Here is a 20,365-nt window from a genome sequence, read left to right on the forward strand (position 1 = left end):
GTGGTATCTTCTGTTGAAGTACCTGTTTTGTTCTGCTTGAGTAAAACTAAGAATTTAATGTAACTGCAACATTCTGCACTGTATTTGTCATTTCTTATGAGAATGTCAAGTTTGTGACATATGTACCCTTTATTACTTTGCCAAAGTTAAATAAAATTGTGACTTTTGTAAACATTTACCAAATCTATTTACATTTTATCAACCTTCCTGTTTTACAAGCATCTTTAAGGTTATTTGAAAAAAGTAAGTAAAATGTGCATTTAAAAAACAAAGAAAAAACACCCACAAACAAAAAAACCCCCATCTTTATTCACTATATTGGAGACATATTTCTACCAGGATTAGCCAAAAACTCCTTAAGTTCTGTTTTTGAAGGTGTGCATGCCCCCGCACTTGATAATTCTGCAGTTTTACCCACATAACTGGTGGCCTGATCTCAAGCCCTGTAAAGTTATTACTGCTGATTTTTAACTTAACACAGATCTGAATAATCTAACCAGTCTCAGTGTCTCCTTTGCTTACTTTGGGCTTAATTCTGTCCTGATGATGTCAGCTGCTCCTTGATGTCAGCACAGCGAGGTAGAAGCCCTATGCCAAGGAGATAAAGGCATCTAGAACATAATTTGATATGTTACTTATTAAATTGCATTCCTTACATGTAATAAGAACTCTACACAAAGTAAGCAATTATTTCCTGTTGGCCCCAGGTCACCAACAATGGAACTCTTACAAATCATAACCAGTCAGCAGCTGGTAAGAAGAGCACAAACCATGAATAAGCTGAAAGCACTGCACTGGTCACTGTGTACATTTTACTGGTCACTAGTAAGTTTTGTTTTTTTTTTACTTTGAGCTCATTTGCAATGCCAGCAGTTGGTCAGACTGTTCCACAGGAGCTCTGCCTGTTGTGAGAGTTCTCATCTACCCCATCTATTGCAGCATTCAGCTCACAACACACGGAGTTGATGACTAATTTGCTTTCTTCAAAGTGTTCAACAAAACAAATTAAACAGCATCAAAACAAACAAAACTAAGGCCCAAATAAAAACACCTCTCCCTGTTCCCCCCCCGCACAGTGGGTTCCCTGCTATTCTCAAAGACCTGTGTCTTAGTTTGAAAGACAGGTGTCTGCCAGGGAAAAGCCAGAGCCTCCCTTGGAATGCGGAATGTAAACCCCCTCCCTGCGAATTATTATAATTTTGAAATTAAGGGGGCTCTCAGGCAAAGGTATGGGAAAAGGAATAACAGTTCTTTACTAGTATGTATAACAAGGCAAACAAAACAACAACACCACATCATTAACAACAAACAGAACCAGGAACCTCGTGACAACCTTCTCAGCCAAGATAGGAAGGGATGGAGGAGAGCATTGCTTCAAAAAACCCTGGGGCAGTCTGATCTCAGTGCCCCTGCAGGACTCTGAGAAGCACCAAGCTGGAACAGCAGGAATGAGCAGAATCCCGGGCTGGTGGATGAGATGTACCAGAAGCTCCGCGGTGGTAGCTGGAACTGCGGGACGTCCCCGCAGGGCAGGGTGCGGGGCTACAGCGTAGTAAAGACCCAGAGCAGTGCCGAAGAAGCGGTGGGAGGCAGGACAGCAGCGGCCCCGCTCCAGCAAGGCAGAAGGCGAGCTCAGAATTCCTGGACACACGAGCAGATGGTGGTAGATTTCTTAAGACCTGACTTTGGTGGTGACAGTGAATTCTCCCCGCAGTAGCAACAGCTTCGCCGTCCTCCTTCTGATGCCGCGAGCAAGAGAGAGCGCAACTGCTCACAGCCCCGTCCTTTACCTGCCTCCCAAAACTCGCGGTATCCCCCCCCCCCCCAAAAAAAAAAAAAAACAAACTCCCTAAGACCAAAAGACGTGTAGACAGGTGCTACACTTCTCCCCTTTGGCACCTCTATTTTCCTCAAGCACCCATTAGTACTCAGTAGTTAGTTTCCTAACAATTTATTGGAAAAAAATCTATAAGTAAAAAAGAAACAAACTAACCCCCAACAACCTGAAAAAGGAAGCCACAAACATGTTAGACTATAGAAACTGAGTTGCCATCACAAAGAAACATACTAACCCATCTTGAGTATTAAACTTTTTTATTTTTGCCATAGAAAGCTCTAAGAACTAATATCATGTACTGATAATGAAAAGTAGAACACAACTTGAAAAAGTATGTTAAGGAAAAGACTGTACAACTATATACATCACAGACCAGGGAAAACAAGGAATGTTTCACACAGAACATTTCCTAGGCAGTACCTGTAGAACTCAGAATTCAATGTGTATAGTTGTCAGCTTCTGCATCTTTATAAGCTGCATGCCTTAACAGAACAAAATAAATAAGCAGTAGATGTTATTCATATTATTTATTTAGTTCGCATAGTGGAATGTTATGGTATGATCCCCAAGGAAACCAGACATGAGGATGCATGCCCCATTACCATATTCTGAAGCAGATCAGTTAATGTTTTATATGTATAATAAATGAAATTTTTGAAAATTTGAAATTTCTATAATGCTTTGTCAGATTCAACGTTTTCCTTCCATTATCCCAAAGCAAATTTCTTAATACTTATATAAGTATTTTTTAAGTTAAACTGGAAGTCAAATGCTTACAAAAACAAAACACAAATAATGCAATAGCCTGAAATCTAAATATAAAAGCTTACTCATGGCCCCATAAAAAGTTTTCAAAGAATGGATTTAACATGTTTCCATACCAATAAATAACAGAAATGAAATTAAAAATGTTTTACATACCTCTGGATTTGGATATCAAAAATCACTTCCAAGGAAAACTGAAGACCCTGAGACACATGCAAGCACGAGTCTTCTAGCAAAAATAGTTACAAAGCTCTAATTTTCCAGTTTTCCTCCAAAAAAAGACCTTTACTAGGCACAGTTTAATTTAAGGTTTTAAATATATCAGCAGCAAATAGTGATAGCCATTATGTTTAATTCTGCTTAATTCCAAATCCCCATACAGGCCATTTACTTAAGTTGGGCTCGATGATCCTTGTGGGTCCCTTCCAACTCCAGACTATTTTGTGATTAAACATGTGTCATGTCAATAACAAAAATAATTGCATTTGTCACAAAGTTCAGGAAGTCTCACCACAGCACCAGCCAGCTGCAGCTGAGCCGCCTGAGCCAACACAGGCAATCCACTCATGTCACATGAGAAATGTCTGCAGAAATCCCACCTCAGTTACATCCCACATTTAAAGCATGACCCATTGTATTCGAAGGGGTCTGCAATACGATCTGGAAATAATCAGGTATATCATGTTCTTGGCTGACAAAGGGAAGTGCTGAGTATTATATGCACCACATAAAGAAATCCTCCTCCCATCATTACTCCATGGATATCTATCTTTTTTGTAGCTCAACTTATATTTGAACCATTTACCATTTAAGTGCCTTTCTGTGAAGAGTACTGTATGTCTAAAACCTTTAACTTGAAAGTGATAAAATCAAGATATTAACTTAAAACATGAAAAAGAGAAGAGAAACTTATAACTGCAATTTAAGTAATGAAAGGTTTCCATAACTAGTACTATGCACAAGTCTTTCTCAGTCAGCTCTAGAACTTGAGTTTTCATGTTACCATTTACAAAAAACAAGTCACTAACTCTGAAATGCTAAACTATGACTCCAGTAAACAGCTGTTTTCTCTACCATTTCCTGATCAAGTTGGACATCTAATTCGTCTTTCACCTGCTTTAACAGGCACCAATTGCAAAGAGAATAAACGGCAACATAAAAACCCAAACCTGGAAACAGCTGACAACTAGACAACTGCAGAGAAATTATACTTTGGGTCATGGTGAATAAAGGGTATTTTCTGGTTGTTGGTTTAGTCCTCATCTTCCAAATATATAAATGGGGGCAAGTATGGGGGGAAATCCAAATCCCTATTTCACTTGAAGATAGCCAAACAGGCATACAAGATCTTCAGCAGTCTCCGTGCTAAACCAATACAGCACTTACATAAATTTGTAGTTTTGAGAAGCCTTCAGCTAAGAACAAATATTTTTGTCATAAATTTTTAAATTCTGGACTGAAGCCCTTCTTCTTGAAGTGGGAAAAAAAAAGGGACAGCACTGTATATCAAACTAATTACTAGCATTTTTTCCAGCAGTAAGAAACGCAACAATATTCTCAAGCTTTAAGAAGACAAATTATCTCCTTCCTAAATGTTCTAAGCTTCTTCATTATTGAGCTTTGTGGGGTTGGTTTTTACCCATTGCAAAGTAAAATATCATGGTCCAGGACACTGAATACTTTGCTCACCATACTGCCAAGTGTAAGTACAGTTTGTTCAAGTTAGCCCTAATTGAGTACTGCTTGTTGACAAGACTTTTGCATGAAGACAGATGATTCATAATATTTATAAAAGCAGAATTAGGATGCTAGTTTAAAAACAGACTACTCCAGTGCAGTAGGGATCATGTATTTTGGCCCCTTGTTCACAAGTTGTGGAATTACTTTTTTTTAATAGTTCCATGACCAAGACTATGATGAAAAAAATCTAACTTTTTTCTTGGTTAACATCTAAACAGAATTCAGCATTAAAATGCTAACATGAAAGAAAGGGTTTACATGGTAAGTATGGGTACAGAAAATACCTCAATTATTTTAGAAATATTTCTAGCTGTTTAGAAGGAATTGTACATTTTCAAGCCACAAATCCTCATGTTTTGATCAAATTTAACGTACCAGAAAACACTGCTAGCGCCTTAGAAATGTCTTTATTGAAGTAAATTTTCTGATTAATTGCTTCCATAAATCACTGCAGTTAGCATGGTCCATCTAAGTGCTACCATTTGGTGACTTTTTAGAACAAGTTAACTTCTTTTGACTTTAACCTTTGATTTTACAGCAATTTCAACAGTTCAGTTAAAACAGCTGCAATGCTCCTGCACTGAATCCTTTTTCCAGCATTTCAAACATTTCAGTAAGATTCTGGTATCACAAACTCAAATTCAGTACTTCCTCTGATGGGTTTTGTTTAAAAATTGTTTCATTTCCCTGCGGAACAAAAATGTCATCCCAGGTGATTTGTCTGGCTGAAGAGTTAGATGTTGTTCCCTCAGTGCCATCCTTCCCTGAGCCAACACGATAGACAATTCCCCCCTCATTTCACCGGGACACTGCTGGTGCGGTCACTAATGTAGGCGTACTGTCTGATCTGCAGGGACCTGCAGGGGTGCAGCCGGTACAGCTGGTGTCCCCAGAAGGGTCTTGGCTGTGAACTGATCTTATGTGGGAGGCTGTAATTTGGTAGTTGATGAAAGATTTGCCACACGTCAAGCACTGGTACCTTCGCTCCCCGGTGTGGTGAAGTTCATGCTTGGTACGGTATTCTGCAAGAGCAAAACTTTGTCACAGTAGCGGCACGGGTACTTCTTCTCCCAGGAGTGGACATTGAAATGTCTCCGCAAACTCGTCAGACACCGTACGACCTCTTGCACACGATACAAATGTAGTAGACTCTGCCATCCACTATGAGCTCGTAGTGGTCATCGTGCTTTACTTTCATGCGTTTCCTCTTTGGAGATTCATCACCAGACTTTTTGGGTGTGTCATCAGGCTTGGCTTCTCCTTCCTCAGAATCACCTTTCACAGGGATGACTATGTCATAGGTATCCTCACCGATATTTGCATAAACCTTACAGCCTGTAGATAAGCCTCCTATTTCAGTTGCTGTATCTAATGTTATGATTTTCTGCCCATCTGCCACATTCTTTGATGCTAGACACGAACTTAATTCCTTGTTGTTTCCAGAAAGGACATCTGAGATTTTTATTTTAAATTCTCCAGGTTTAGCAGATGGCTCTTGTGAAAATGTAACAACCTGTTTTTTCTGTACACCGATCCTTCAACACTCACTGCCTTAGGAACAGAAGGTTGCTGAACTAAAGAGCTGCTGCTGACCGAACCAGGACTAGAGGAGCTAATGATATCAACATCATCTTCAACAACCTCATCATGATCAACAGCAGTTGCTTCCACTTCAGTTACGGAGCCATTATTGGACGGCTGCTGGTTCTCCTCAAGTAAATTAATTGTAGGAGTCACATGTGTTTGATGCAAGGAGCTGGCACCAAGTGATGAGTTAAGCAGAGGCTTGTTTAGCACAATGATTTAGGAGCAAAATGCTGCGTTGTTGCCGAGATGAGTGATTCAGCACCTGATTGTGTTTGGTTTGGGCTTGGCTGACTGGCAGACAAAGTGAGGTTCTGAGCTGCTGTGGTGTTCGTCAAATGGGGAGAGCCACCACTGCCACAGGATTTTTGGTCAGAAGCTCCAGCTGGACTTGAGCTAGGCCGGTTCTGGCTTGCAGCATTTTTGTCTTTAGAACATTCTTTTGGAGGAACAATCTCAGAACAAAAAATTACATCATCATCCTCATCATCCAAATCGCTCACTGTAATTTTGTAGTCTCATATTCTATGCCATGTAAGGAGAATGACTGTGTTATAACTGGCATCCCATCTGTTGCCTCTTGACCCTCTGGCCTGATTACAGTTACCTGTGTTTCAGCATCTCTTTGATTTGGACTAGAAACTGAAGTTTCTGAAGCACTGTCTTTGACCTCATTTGGCACATTTTTGCCTTCGGCTAGAGGTATGTCCAGATCAGCTATGAATTTAACACCCAGCTCCTGCCCTGATTTAATCAGTTCATCAAGTAAATCAGATCGAACACTGATTATTTTGGAACTATAAATATAATTAAGAATTTCTGCAAAAATTTCTGCTCTTACAAAGCTCAGTTCAACCACTTGACCAGCCACTGAGAAAGCTGGTGAAAATATGTGCTTGAGGCTGAAAGGATGTTTCTGTGAGCTCGAAATTTCCGGTCCTCCACAATGACTGTAACATCACAAAAAAGTCCATGGGCACGTTGCTCATTTAAAGACTGAAGGAGCACGCTAGAATATTGTGTGTCTGTTGCAGAAATAAGTTTTTTCCCCTCCATTTCTATAAAGAGAAAGCAAAAGATATCAATTAGTAACAATGCAGATTTACAATTTTAACTGCATGACAATGTTCACAATTTATTGTCTATTCCTTTTTAGGAAAAACAAATCTGAGATACTGTTCAGAAGATCATGTGCTACTGCACTCTGCAAATTTGTTTCTTACTGTTTGTGTCCTTTCCTGTGGAGTCCCTTGTGCCATTAAAGGAATTTCCAACTGCCCTGCCCTGGAAAAGCAAAGATTAAAGATACCCCAGGTGTAAAAAAGGCTTCTCCTCCATGGCTTCTTGCAAACATTGTGCAATCTTCTCTTTGGGTTGCCCAAGTCCATCACCCCCTCCATAGTATCCCTTTCTCTGTTTCCCCATTGGCTATGGGGCCTGGTGTCCAGTTCCTCTCTATTCCCTATGGTCACCTGACCCTGCCCTGCCCCCTTTTGTACCACCCACGATCTAAGACACTATAATAATGAGAGAAAGCACATGGTTACCCTCTTTGGCTCCGGATTTTACCTTCAGCACATGGAATAAACACTTGCTGGAATTAATCTGGGCTGGGAGCCTTCTGCCTCTCTTGCTGAGCTAGCCTGTAACGTGTGTGGTTGTGTGAGCTTGACTGCTGCCTGAATTCTTCTCAAGCAGTTTCTCTGTGGAGAGGCTGACTGGGAGTTAGAAAGGCTGTAACTGCACTCCAAAAAGACACACTGTTACACTTTCCCCTTCTACACAAGGTAAGTGGAATTCTGAATGTATCCTCTGTTCTTACAAGGTGAGGAACAGAGAAACAACACCTCATCTTAGGTAACAGCAAATAAGGTTAATTATAAAACCAAGAAGATGGAAGTTTTGGGTCCCTCAAGCAGCTTTAAACATTAATAGTAATTTCTTTTTAATTGTGAAATAGTCCATAAATTGTTATGAGAAAGCCCAATAACGTGAAGTTATTATGGCCAGACACCAGAATCTGTGTGTCTGTATTACCAGTCAACTGAGTTAATGAAAACGCTATGGATAGTGCACATCATCAAAATAAAGAACAGCGAGTCACGGGCTCTAATTTTACCCGTGAAACTTCATTTCCGCAGGCCGGGCCGGGCCGGATGAGGCACTGAGGCCGGAGCCCCGCGGCCGCCGCACACCAGTCCTGAGAGCGCGTCCCGCCCGGCGACCCCGGGGCTTGACCGTGAGAACGCGCGCTCCCGAGCGGGGCCGCCGCCGGGGCAGCAGCGGCCGGTCCGCGGCCGGAGGCCGAGCGGGAACGGTGGCGCTTGACAGCAGCGGGCCCGCGGAGTGGCTTGGCAGCACCGGGCCAGGGTTGACGGGCGACCCCTCCGCCGCTCCCCGTTCGCTGAGCCGTGCTGAGCCTCCAGCGGGGCGAGAGGGGCAGCCGAGCCCTCGAGCCCGCGCTCCCCGCGTTACCTGCGCTGCACTCCAGCCGCGGCCGCGTCGCCTCCCGCATCACTGGACCCGCCGCACCACCGCCGGGGGGCGCTGCCAGCACTGCCCTCGGCTCTGACCCGAGCGGTCTCGGGAACCTTCGGGTCGAGGCGGGGCCGCGCTCTCGCCCCGGCCCGCCCCGCGCTCTCCCGCCACCGGCAGCCCCGAGGCCGCAGGGCTCAGCGCTTCAGGGGCTCTGGACACAGCCTGGGCGCACTGCCCGCGTCACGGCCCCTCGCCTGCAGGAGGCCACCTGCGGACCCCGAGGTGCCGAGTGTGTGGCCTCGACCCTGCTTCAGTGCAGGCCTTGGGACGCCTCAAGTCCCGCACACGGCCTTGCTGCGACCTTGGCAATTCCCGCCTGGCTCCCGGCTCTCCCGCGCCCTTTTCCCGGGCGGAGGCGGCAGTGAACCCCGACACCTGCCTTACGGCTGACCGTGTGGATAAGGCCGTGGAGACGCTATTTCCTGCTGAATCTCATTTCCTTCCCGGGGGCATTGGCGCTGCTCTGCCAACGCTGACGCAGCCGGCACCTCAGCCCAGCACCGAGGGGAGCTGAAACCCACACCTGAGCATTTATTTGGAATATCTCTGCATAACAGTGACACGTGTTAGACAGACTCTGCAGCAGCTGTACAGACATGTATGGCTTTGACACAAAGTATCTTTGACAAAATGTGAGTCTTAGCACATTGGACATGTGGCCACCAAAGTGACACATCCACAGTGCAGCCTCTTAGAAACTGTTGCTGTTCAGGAATGCTCGAAGAACACCAAGATCGTAAAAGATATTTTTCATCTCCGGTTACTGATTGTTATAAATGCATATTATAAAGTTGGCTTTTCGCAAATATTAACATGACTACTATATGTATAATTACACTGTATTATATTTTATTAATAGAGTTTAGAAAGGTAATGAATGTGTATTTTCTGATTATACCAGAGAGTTAAGACTGAGGGGTTTTTTGTGGGTTTTTTATCTCTTCTTTGTAGTGTAAACCACCAAGCCAGAAGTTATGGGGGGGGGGATGTCACTTTGTGACCCTTCATAAAAAACCTTTATTTCTGTTTTCTTATCCAAATTAAAAGAACCAGAAAACCCATGTTACCAGACAGAGTGTGGAGCCACCTACAAATAAATCTATTAGATAGAATAATCGAGGATACTTAAAACAGATCAAAAAATAATATTTGATTAACATCTATTGAATATTCAACACAGCGATCCTTAAAGATAGAAATCCGAAAGGGTGAAGGTGTGCTGCTGGCAGACCTTGGGCCAAGCACCCTCAGCTGAGAAAACTTTGCCTATTCTGTCTCTTATTGTCTATTTTTAATTAAACTCATAATTTTTTAAAAAGAGTGGAACTCGTTTTTCACACTGATCTGTTCCTTTTTTTTTCCCCTATGCATTCTGGGACTTGAACCACAGGGTTCCTGATTTTTCTTAAGATTCAAAAACTTTGACAAGAACAAATATCCTGTCAAGTTCAACGAAAAGCATTAACAGGCCACAGTCACTGGTAGAAATTACTGCAATCCTTCACTACAAAATCAGCAATGAAATGGTCCTGCCCAGGTTTATGAGCTTTTGGCAAGAAATCACCTGCCTATTCCCTGTATTTGTATAGTTAGTAACAGAAGTGCCTTTTTGAAATGAGCCTTCAGATTTTAAATGTTACAAAACCATTTTCTCTTATTTATGGGTTTTACCAGAGAGTCAATTGAAAGAGAATAAATAATAGAAAACACTCATCAGGGAAAACATAGGCTTTTCTTCCTCATATGACCCTTCAAGTCTTTTCTCCTTTGATACAGATTCTTAGTAATTTTGACACAGGAGGCTATATTAAATGAAAATAATATGTAATTGTTTTAATACTTAACCCAGTGGTTTTTATCTCCTCCAAAAATGTGTGATGGCCCAAATTAAACAATTTCTTAGCCTTTCATCCTCCAGCTTTAAGGACTTCACTTCTCACTGCCTCTTCCAACACTAAATAACTAACAGAAAAATTTACAGCTACAGACGAGCACTGACTTGGAAGGATCCCTGCTCCTGAGGCATCACCAGACCTCAAAAATCAGGTTTGAACCACTTATTCTTAGGCACAGAAATGCTGCCTGATATAAAACTGCTGGGAGAGCACACCATCTCCTTGTGACATGAGTTGAAACGGTATCTCTGCTAGGATCTTGGAATTCTCTGGAAAGGACAGGGACCATGGTGGGGCAGGTTTTAGATTGACATGCAGTTCTGACCACTCAGAAAACGGAAGGCGACTTTTGGTTATACCCATATAAAAGCTGTAGCTGGGTTGGAGACTTCCTCTTTCTTTCCTGTCTGGCGAGCTGGTAACGTGGGCTGGCTGAGGAGAGCCTGGCTTAGGCCCCGGCTGCCCCCAGGGTGCCTGGGCCCAGCCGGGCCTCCGGGAGCCGCTGCCCATAGAGGAGAGGGCAGGGCCGGCTGCATGTCTGGGGCCGCGGTGGGGATCGGGGCTGGGCTGTGGCAGAGCCCTGTCCCAATCATCTGGCTGCCAGCATCCCTGGCCCAAGGGGAGGATGGGATCCCCCCACCCTCTGCTGGGCCTTACAGAGCCTGCTTTTTGCCTTTTTCTCCCAAAAATCCTATCTCTCAGCAAACAAATTCGGCAAATGTAAAACCACCATAAATGGTGCCGTGACTCGAATAAGCAAACCTGAACTACACACCTTGACTTTTACCTTTCTCACAGCAGCTTTTCTCTATGGCAACTCCTTCTGTCAGATATAGAATCTGAACCCCACTGTCACATTGCCACAGTCAGGACAGAGCTAATGCTCTCCCCAGCTCAGCCAATTTGACTGAAGCTGTCACTGTCTTGCTACACCTGAAACCTGAATTTCAATGGTGATTTGTTTTTTTTTTTTCAGCATGCATCTCCTAGTTTAGAGGTTGTTTTTTCCACTTTTTTTTAGATAAGCCAAGAAAGTGTTTGGGGATTCAAGTCACATAAAACCTTACAAAATAAATAACAATATAAAACCATTTTATCTAAGATATTCACAAGAAACATCTGGTATATAGAACTACATGTGGTATTCTTGAAACTGAAAAATATAAAGACCAAATAGCAACTTTTATCTTAATGTATAGAAGTGGCCAAAAAACTCTGGGATGGAGGCTCTGAGAATACGAAGTACAAATTTAAAGAAATTTATGTGCAGGCTTTTGTGAGAAGACAAAAAGTATGCAATTCAGTAACGAGTTCAATTAAGCATTTGAGGAGCTCTTTTGTTTTTAAAAAATCCAGTTTGTGAGAATATAATTTTTTTTTAAAGAGCTGATAAATTTGAGAGACAAGTAACATTCTCCTTCATGAAAACATGTATTTACATTAAAGTAAATTAAATTTTGAAAGCAGAACAGTTAAGGGTTTTCAATAAAATTGAAATTCAATAGTTATCCTACCTAAGACTACCTTTAAGGACAGAAATATTCTTCCACTGTGGGAATTTCAAATAAAAAAATCACTGCTTCTGAAAGACTCCAAAATACAAATTTCCACTGTTTGTGCTTTGAAGAAATCTCTGAGAGTATTTCTCCTGCCAGTCCCATTATATAAAGCTTCATATAACTGAATTAAGAGTCCAGTGATCCTTTTTATTTACATTAGTAGTTGTTGTAGATGCGTTATGTACTGCATGAGCATTATAACTTGTGTACAAAAGCACTTCAAGTCACCTTATGGTATTAGGTAACACAGGTGCAGAGTGCTCCTGAGGCAGATGTTTTAGTCATCATTTAGTCAGATCTGTTTGCCAAAATAATCAAAAGAAGGGAGAAACCAGGCTGTCCTCACACAGACACAGGCGACAGCAACACCACACACATGGGCAATCTCTAGTAAATCTTTTCCCTCCCTGTTCTGCACATGGTTACTTGCACCCAAAAAATACAGAATTTAAATAGGCTTCCTCCATCTTACATATTTTTTATGCCAGTTATGGTAGGTTTGGGAGATAAAATACTGTTTCATTTGTGAAAGAGACTGACATACCCTGACATAATTTCTGGACAGCATAAACCAGTATAGGCTTCCCAAGGTGGAGCAGCTGTCAAAAATGCCCCCTACACAGAGCTGACGAGACCCAGCGATATTACACTGCACTTTCCAGAGCTGAGCAGAAACTCGGGTTTTTTTAAGAAAGCTCCGTGGCAACATGGTCAAACCTGAGGGGAAAGGGTGCTCACAGAAGACTGGGTGTCTTATCTGAATACATAATTTGTATCATCTTTATAGATAAAGGTTACGGTTATAAAAGACTTAAGATCATCAACTCCAACCGTGAACCCAGCACCATTTTCACCATTAAACCATGTTCTTAAGTGCCATCTCCATTTAACATTTCCAGGGATGGTGACTCCACCACTTCGCTGGGCAGCCTTTTCCTGTGCTTGACATCCTTTCCCATGAAAAAAATTTCCATATACCCGACCTAAACCTCCCCTGACGCAACTTGGACCCATTCCCTCTCGTCCTGTCAGTTTTGCCCTGAGACACTGCACCGGAGGGGCGGCCAGCGCAGTCTCAGGCCGCGCTGGGAGGTGCCGGGCGCCTGAACATTCGAAACGGGGCCTTTCCCGGGCCGGGCCGTGTCAGGCGGTGCCAGGGCCGGTCAGGAAGGGGAACCCGCCGGGGCACGGTGAGCTGTCCGCGGGGCAGTGCTGCTCCCGAGCCGCCCTGGACAGCTCCCGGGCCGCGGCCCCGCGCCCCGCCCGCGGCTCGCCCCGAGTCGCCGCCTCACCTTCCGCCGCCGCCGTGCGCGAGTCCATCGCTGCCTGGCGGACGCCGCGAGGCACAAAGGAAGGCGCCGCCGGCGCAACCACCGCCGCGTTGCCGGCCGGCGGGTGGGGCAGTGACCCCGCGGGCGGGGCCGCCCCGCTCCCGCCCGGTCGGGAGGGCGCCGGAAGCCGCCGGAAGCGGCTCTACCGCCGCCATGGCTCCCGCCTCCCGCTCCCCGCCCCCACCAGCTCCGAGCGCCGGTCCCAGTCCCGCGAGCGCAATGGCCCGAGGCGCCTGAGCTACCGGCGAAGCCGCAGCCGGTCCCGGAGCCCCGGCGCGCCGCGCTCCTCCGCGCACCACGGGCACCACCACCACGGCAAATGGCCAGAATACTACGAGAAGGAAAGGAGGAGATCCTGCGGCAGAGGTGAGCGCCAGCGCGGGGTCAGACCTGCCCTGCCGGGCCCCGCTCTGCGTCGAAGGGACGGTGCTCCTGGGAGAGGCGGGGGCCTGCGGGTGCTGGGCGGGCGGCCAGGTCTGGTTCTGTACGGCCCCGTCACGGACTCGCCCCTTCACGGGCTCTCCGTGCGTTCCCTGCGGGCAGGGCCGCCCGAGGGGGACGGGACCAAGCTCGACTGGAAGGGGGTTAACACCTGTTACCGCCAAAGCTCTGCTGCCAGACTGCCGGCCTGCGAGCTTGCTCCTTGCTCAGTTGTTTCTTATCCTTTTGTAGGTGCTTTAGGCGATTAGAAACACTAACGTGTGGGACTTAAATGTTTGTGTACTGGATGTGGCAAACTAGTCGTCAGTGATAGTGTTTCCCTTTACAGGAGACTCAATGAGAGGGAGAGAATTGGAGAACTGGGGGCACCTGAAGTCTGGGGGCTGTCACCAAAAGTTCCTGACCCAGAGTAAGGCATATTCTTTCTTCATGTTTTTTATTGTCATGGTTTGACATTTGCCAAATTTCGTTTATCAATTGGGAGATAGGACTTTGGGAGAAAAAGGCAAAACAGGCACAACTTAAAGGTAAAAACAGATAGATTTTATTAATATACACTAAAGAAAAAGAGAGGAAAGAAAAAAAAGAAAAAAAGAGACTTGCTGAGACATTTAAACACCTTCCCCCCCCTCCCCTCTCAACTGTTCACTTTTTTCACACACCAGGGGAGAAAACTGATTTTCAGTCAGTCACCACCATTTAAACACAATCCTACATCACCTTGGGAGAGGAGCCTCTCTAGGGTTATGGAGAACACGCCACAAGAAAAAAAGATCTAGTGGCTTTCACAGAGTCTACAACCACCCGGAATTTTTGCTGATTCTATGCAGTCTCCCCCATATAACAGTTTTTCAGCTGTTCATGGGCTTCCACATGTTTGGGGTATCATTTTAAGAATGCTTTTCTAGTACAAACAGGGATTCTCTTCCTTTCTAAATTCACTTCTATCTCAAAGAAATAGAAACCTCCTTATTCTTCCCAGGAGCTGGGGACATATTCTAATCAAAATTCTTAATTAAAACCCATGTATATCAATACACACAACCCTTGGCTAGAACTTGCATTCCCCCAAGCAGCATTAGGATGTTACAAAAACAGTCCATTTCCCCATAATTCATATCTAGAGAAGTCCGGTCAGAAACGTCCACTTCCTCCATCCCATCTTCCAAATAGTCTTTCTCAGTTCTTTCACTGACTTTGTCTCAATGCTGTCTCTACATTTCAAATGCCTTCCACGGAGGAGGGAAAAGGGTTAAAGTCTTTGCTCAGAGATTTTTCTCTCCAGTGGACTCAAGGCCACAGGTGATGATGGGAGGAAGGGAGAGAGAGAGAGAGAGAGAGAGCACATGCTCAAGAATGCTGATGGACAAAACCTCCTCCACCCCTGGTCAGATCTAAAGCGACTCAAACTTGGATCAGCTCCCTGGAGCTCTGGAGAAAAGTTCTTAAAAGTCTCTTGTCCTTCGGACCAGCGGCTCTGGCAACCAAGGCCAGAGCACGGCCACCGTGGTCCTGGCGCAGGGCCAGACTGCTGGTCTGCAGTCCTCCTCCTCCTCTCCCCATTAGAGGAGCCGGGAGGGGACAGAGGGGGTACAGCCAGCCCTGGCTGCTGTCCCACAGGCAGGGCCCCCCCCCCCCGGGCTGGCAGGCCTGGCCCCGGGGGGCCCAGCCCAACCCCGACCCACGAGGTGACGTTACCTTCTCGATGACCAAGAAAGAGAGTGAGTCACTTGAAAACTTGTGATTTAAGACTGTGTTTCCAGAGGCATAGAAACACTCCCATTCGTCAGCCAACCTGTCAATCACAATCCATGCTAACACACCATATCTTTGATATTAATTACATATCAGTTCAGTTTATAAAGTTGCTTTATCCCTGCACTAGTCATGGTGACACAATGAGATTACTACTTTTTTTCCACCAAATAATTTCAACATACCAATTATGCAATATGTGATTTATGGTAGATTAGGTGACTGTTGTGTTGTGGCTCTGACAGCATTTCCCAGGCTAAATTAGCTCTTTAATAATTTACTCCCTTGCAAGGATTGACTCAAAATGTCTTTGGTCATATGTGTACCTTTGATTTTGAGTACAACAAAACAGATTTTGTTATTTATTCAGTTCCGATGAGCACACACCAGTAGAAGATGAAGAGGCAAAATCTAAGAGTAGTTCTTCAGATTCCAGCTCAGAAGGTATTTTGTTTGGCTTGCACTACTTTTTTGAAAATGGGAAGCTACTGTGGCTTAGAATCTGCTGCTGCTGCTTGCAGGAGGTTCCCTGGCTTAGATGGGTGGAAGTGAGGTGGGATGGGCTCCAGCTCAAAGGAGAATGTTGCTTTGGGAAGATCAGGGACTACATATGGAACTAGATGTTCTTTGTTCTCTAATGTTATCTTTTAAAACATTCCAGAGGAAAAGAAGAAAAGAAAAAGAAAAGACAAAAGAAAAAACATAAAGCATCCAAAAGAAAGCGCAGGAAACATTCTGAGGACAGTGACAGTGACCCTGAGTCTGAGCAGAACTCCAGTGGTAAGACAAGAGGGTTTCAGCTTGCAGTCTGGCCTCAGGAAATGGAATTTCTGAATTTAGCATCCACTGGGCCTCTATGCCAGAGATCTGTTTGATATGTTCTCATATTGACCAGTACTGCAGGGAGCTTTCTACTAACACTTTCCCAGTATAAACAATCCCATCAGTGGTGTACTAGGGCATTCTGGTGGAAGCAGTTAGTGATGGGAATAGGTCAGGGTTAGGGTAGTAGTTAGGTTAATTGCTTAGGGGTAGTGGTTAGTGTAATTCTTAGCAGTAGGGTTAGGGGAGGTTAGGCTTAGGGTTGAGAGACTAAAGAGCCTATGGCTCCAGGAACCTGGGGCTGGAAAAGGCATGCCTAGGCAATCCCAGCAAGGCCCGACATTGCTGTTCCTAGATCTTTCTGACCTGGAAAGCCCATAGTATTAAGTTTGGGTTAGAGCTAAGGCTAGGATTAGAGTTAGCCTTATGGTTAGGCTTGAGAGAGTCAGAGAGCCATAGCTCCAGGAACATTGGGGCTGGAAAAGGCATGCCATGTTATTCACAGTGCAGTAAGCTACTTAGTTATAGCTAATCATTTCTTTTGATAATAGATACACTTCCCTTTTTCAGATAAAGATAAAAAGAAAAGCAAGAAGAGGAAAAAGAAGAACAAAAAGTAAGAGTCATGGTTGCTGTGTGTCATTTTGCCTGCTGTTGGCTGGAGGGCAGCTCAGTTTTCTTTGCAGGCCCTGAGGGAGCCTGAAGACCTTGGATAATTTGCAAGAGCTGGCAAATAATATTAATTGATGGATTTATTTAAATCTACACAATTGTGCACAACTCCCTGTAGAGCCACTTTCTAACACTATGGAAGTCAAAACAGAACATTATATTGTCTTGGCTTTGCTGTAAAGTGTTTTGCATGAAACAGCAGACAGCCAGTCTTCCTATAGGTGGAAGTTGCCTTGAGAAACTAATTATTGAGATGATTCCAAGCACCTTTTTTCATCTTAAATTTTATAAATAGCATGTCTGTCTGGCTTTATCACAGGAAGAAGTATAAGAACAAGAAAGCTAAGAAGAGCAGAAAGGAACCCAGTGATTCAAGTAGCAAAGATTCTGATGATGAAATGCTTCAAGGGGACGATCTCTGTATTGAGAGGTCAAGTAGGTTCACCTGACTTTAAACTTGGGTGGAAACTTCTTGATGTCCTTTTCGTGAATTCTTTGTTAGATGTTTCTGACCTGTGTAACACTTCTGATAACAAAGAACAATGGGCACAAGATTAATCTTCCTCATTATCTGATTGTTGCAGAAAATACTGAAGCTGATAGTTTGATTGGACCAGAGGCTCCCAAAACTCATGCATCTCAGGATGATAGGCCTTTGAAGTGAGTAGACAACTCTAATGGTACTTTGATCAAATCAAGTAAATCAAGTGGAAAGTTACTGTTCAAAAGGGCTGTTGCAACAATAAGGCATGCAGAGGGAAAATGCTGTGCCAGAAACTCAGACACATATTCTAGTGGTGCTAGGCTTTCCCCTGGCCTGAATTTGGGTAGAAAAGTCTGGTTTATGCTTTTTAGCCTTGATTCCTAGAAAAATTAATTGTAAGTGCCTTATTCTAAAGCTCTGCAGTATTGGACTTTATAGTGTCATCAGAATGAACTCAGCTGATAATTTAAGATGTTGTTGCTAGTATTGCCATAAGGAAGAAACAGGCCAATATATGGGAAAGAATAAGAAAGTGTTTAAAAATGAAGCTATATATAGTAGTGAACAGGGAAGTTTGATGCTTAGCTCAGGCTCTCTATCTGAAGCTACTCAAATCACCGCTTGGTTTTTTTAGCTATGGACATGCCCTCCTGCCCGGTGAGGGTGCAGCCATGGCAGAGTACGTGAAAGCAGGGAAACGCATTCCCCGCAGAGGTGAAATCGGCTTGACAAGTGAAGAGATCGCATCGTTTGAGAGCTCTGGTTATGTCATGAGTGGCAGCAGGTATGGTTTTGATTATGGCAATGGTTCAGTGGAATTTTCAAGAGCTGCTTTCTCTGCTGGCTGAACAGAAGACTGCTTCCAAGCTCTACTTGCAAGCATGGAGGAGAAAGTGCTCTGCTTGCAATAGTCTACACTAAACTCCCCATTGCTAAAGATGGATAGTGAGTTTTTCAAGGACACTTTCTCCTCAAGAGCAAAGTTCTTCACAGGCAATACTCTTCTAATTATTTCAAATGAGGAGGTGCTTGTGCCAGGTGGCTCAAAGGTGGTCTGTTTGGACATCCCCAGGGATATGCTGGCCCTTCAGCAGGAGACAAATCAATGTGTGAGAGGTTGGCTGCACTTTTTTCTCCATGACCAACAGGAATCGCACTTTAATTTTGGTGAGCCAGCAGCTCACACCCTGGGGGTAGGGGAGGCTTCTGGCTGACTGCCTGAAAACAGACACTCCCAGAAATCAGTTCCTTGCTCTGCCACACTCCTTCCTGGGAAGGTTAGTGTGCAGTTTGGATTATCTAGTTAGGTATCTGTTTTGCCAGCTGGCAGGGTCAGCACAAAAGATACAGATACCAACTTAAGGAGTAAGTATCATTTGCTACAGTGCAAAACTACAAGGCATTACAAAGGATAAGCTAAGTAATGCACCTAATCATTACTGCAAAAGATTGCCTAGAGTGATTAAGAAAGATACATCACCAGTTACCCTAATACTTTACCATCATCCAGATCTGCACATCAGCTGGGGAGCCCTGGTCATAGCAAGGATTGGAGAACCATTCTTGGGAATTCCTACATGGTGTGTCCACCTGTAGGCGAGGCCTCCATCTTCACTGTGAGAGGGCCCAGCTTTTAGACTGTAGAATAAACAAGCTTACACAGCTTCTAGTGCAGGAACATCTGGTTACATCCTTTTCTTGGGTTCCACCCAAAGCCTGTCCAGGGCTCGAGGAGGAACCAAGGGAGCTGGTTTTGATCATATACCTTCAAACAAGGCCAGATGTCTGATTTCATGCCTTGTTTGGCTTTTAAATGCAGAAAGATAAATATATTCTTATCACACTACATATTTCACTAATGTTCATGCATATTACCTTAATGAGTGGATACAAATATAACATTTTGTTGGAAGGTTCATCTAGAGGTCGACTTTGGCTCAGGGCCCGTTTCAGGCCTTAATACTTCAGTATCTTCATTTAAAGCCCCTGAACACATTCAGGCCAGTGATGGCTGGAAGCTGTGACAGGGCACTGACACCCCTCTGCCCATGTTGACGTACCCTGTGTTGTCCCCCACAGACATCGCCGCATGGAAGCCGTGCGTCTGCGTAAAGAGAACCAGATCTACAGCGCAGATGAAAAGAGAGCTCTGGCATCCTTCAACCAGGAGGAGAGGAGGAAACGAGAGATAAGATCCTTGCAGCTTTCGAGAGATGGTCTACAGAAAGACTAAAGGCAAAGAGGAAAAATAATGCTTCATTTGAGCGGTACACCATAGCTTGCACACACGTGGCAGCTAACCCAGTTATGTTGGTTTAGCACGGATGGTAAAAACTAATTAGTGGCTGGCTTTAAGATTGACATCCGGATTGGCCAATTAAAATAGGGATACACCTCTGGGTCGCACAGGCTTAAAAATCAGAAGAACCGCAGGAAACTCTCCCTTCCTGCAGCCCGGCGGGCCTGGCTAAGCCCGGTAGCAACTGCCAGCGGGGGAGGGGAAAAAGCCCTGCCTACTAACATCTAGCGAATTTTAAAGCTCGCCCCACCAGCTGCCGTGCCACCGGCCCGGGAACATGTTCCCGCTGCCCCCTCCCCCCTCCCGGCAGCTGCTTCTTGCCCGGGCTGTGCCCACCCCATGAGACCGAGGGGTGGGCAGGAGGCATTTATAGGCATTTATGATTCTGGCTGCTGTCATTTCTGACTGCTGTTTCCCCGGGTCCTTTCGATCTCTCACCTTGGGTTCTTCCCCCCCCCCCATTGGCGAGGCCTTGAAATCTGACACCGTGAGCCGCAGCCAGAGAGAGAGAGGACCTGGGCAAGATTTCACTCCTTCCTGGCACAGATGAAGCTTCCAGAGCCCTAACCCTTCTCTGAGGGAGAGAAACGAGAATGGGAGATATTTAAAGAGACAGTATGAAGATATCAAAGTCAGTGAAGGA

General features: G+C 44.7%; 2 protein-coding genes and 1 long non-coding RNA gene across 3 annotated transcripts in view; 2 read left to right on the plus strand and 1 right to left on the minus strand.

Moving 5' to 3' along the window:
- The window catches only part of LOC136373320 (uncharacterized), a 447,213-nt gene that overhangs the window by 423,495 nt on the left and 3,353 nt on the right, over positions 1 to 20,365 (plus strand). The gene's annotated exons all lie outside the window — the stretch shown is intronic.
- LOC136373374 (transcriptional regulator Kaiso-like) lies at positions 4,165 to 13,303 on the minus strand. Its single transcript, XM_066338283.1, is given in 11 exon segments — positions 4,165 to 4,996; positions 4,999 to 5,141; positions 5,143 to 5,227; positions 5,230 to 5,379; positions 5,382 to 5,456; positions 5,459 to 5,872; positions 5,875 to 6,147; positions 6,150 to 6,440; positions 6,443 to 6,805; positions 6,808 to 6,984; positions 13,211 to 13,303. Coding segments are annotated over 11 exon segments (2,043 nt in total). The 5' UTR covers positions 13,239 to 13,303; the 3' UTR covers positions 4,165 to 4,952.
- LOC136373425 (NF-kappa-B-activating protein-like) lies at positions 13,569 to 19,729 on the plus strand. Its single transcript, XM_066338325.1, is given in 8 exon segments — positions 13,569 to 13,615; positions 16,107 to 16,225; positions 16,838 to 16,883; positions 17,259 to 17,374; positions 17,524 to 17,599; positions 18,058 to 18,207; positions 19,503 to 19,622; positions 19,624 to 19,729. Coding segments are annotated over 8 exon segments (726 nt in total). The 3' UTR covers positions 19,676 to 19,729.

The sequence above is a fragment of the Sylvia atricapilla genome, chromosome W, assembly GCF_009819655.1.
Source record: "Sylvia atricapilla isolate bSylAtr1 chromosome W, bSylAtr1.pri, whole genome shotgun sequence".
Classification (NCBI taxonomy): Eukaryota; Metazoa; Chordata; class Aves; order Passeriformes; family Sylviidae; genus Sylvia; species Sylvia atricapilla.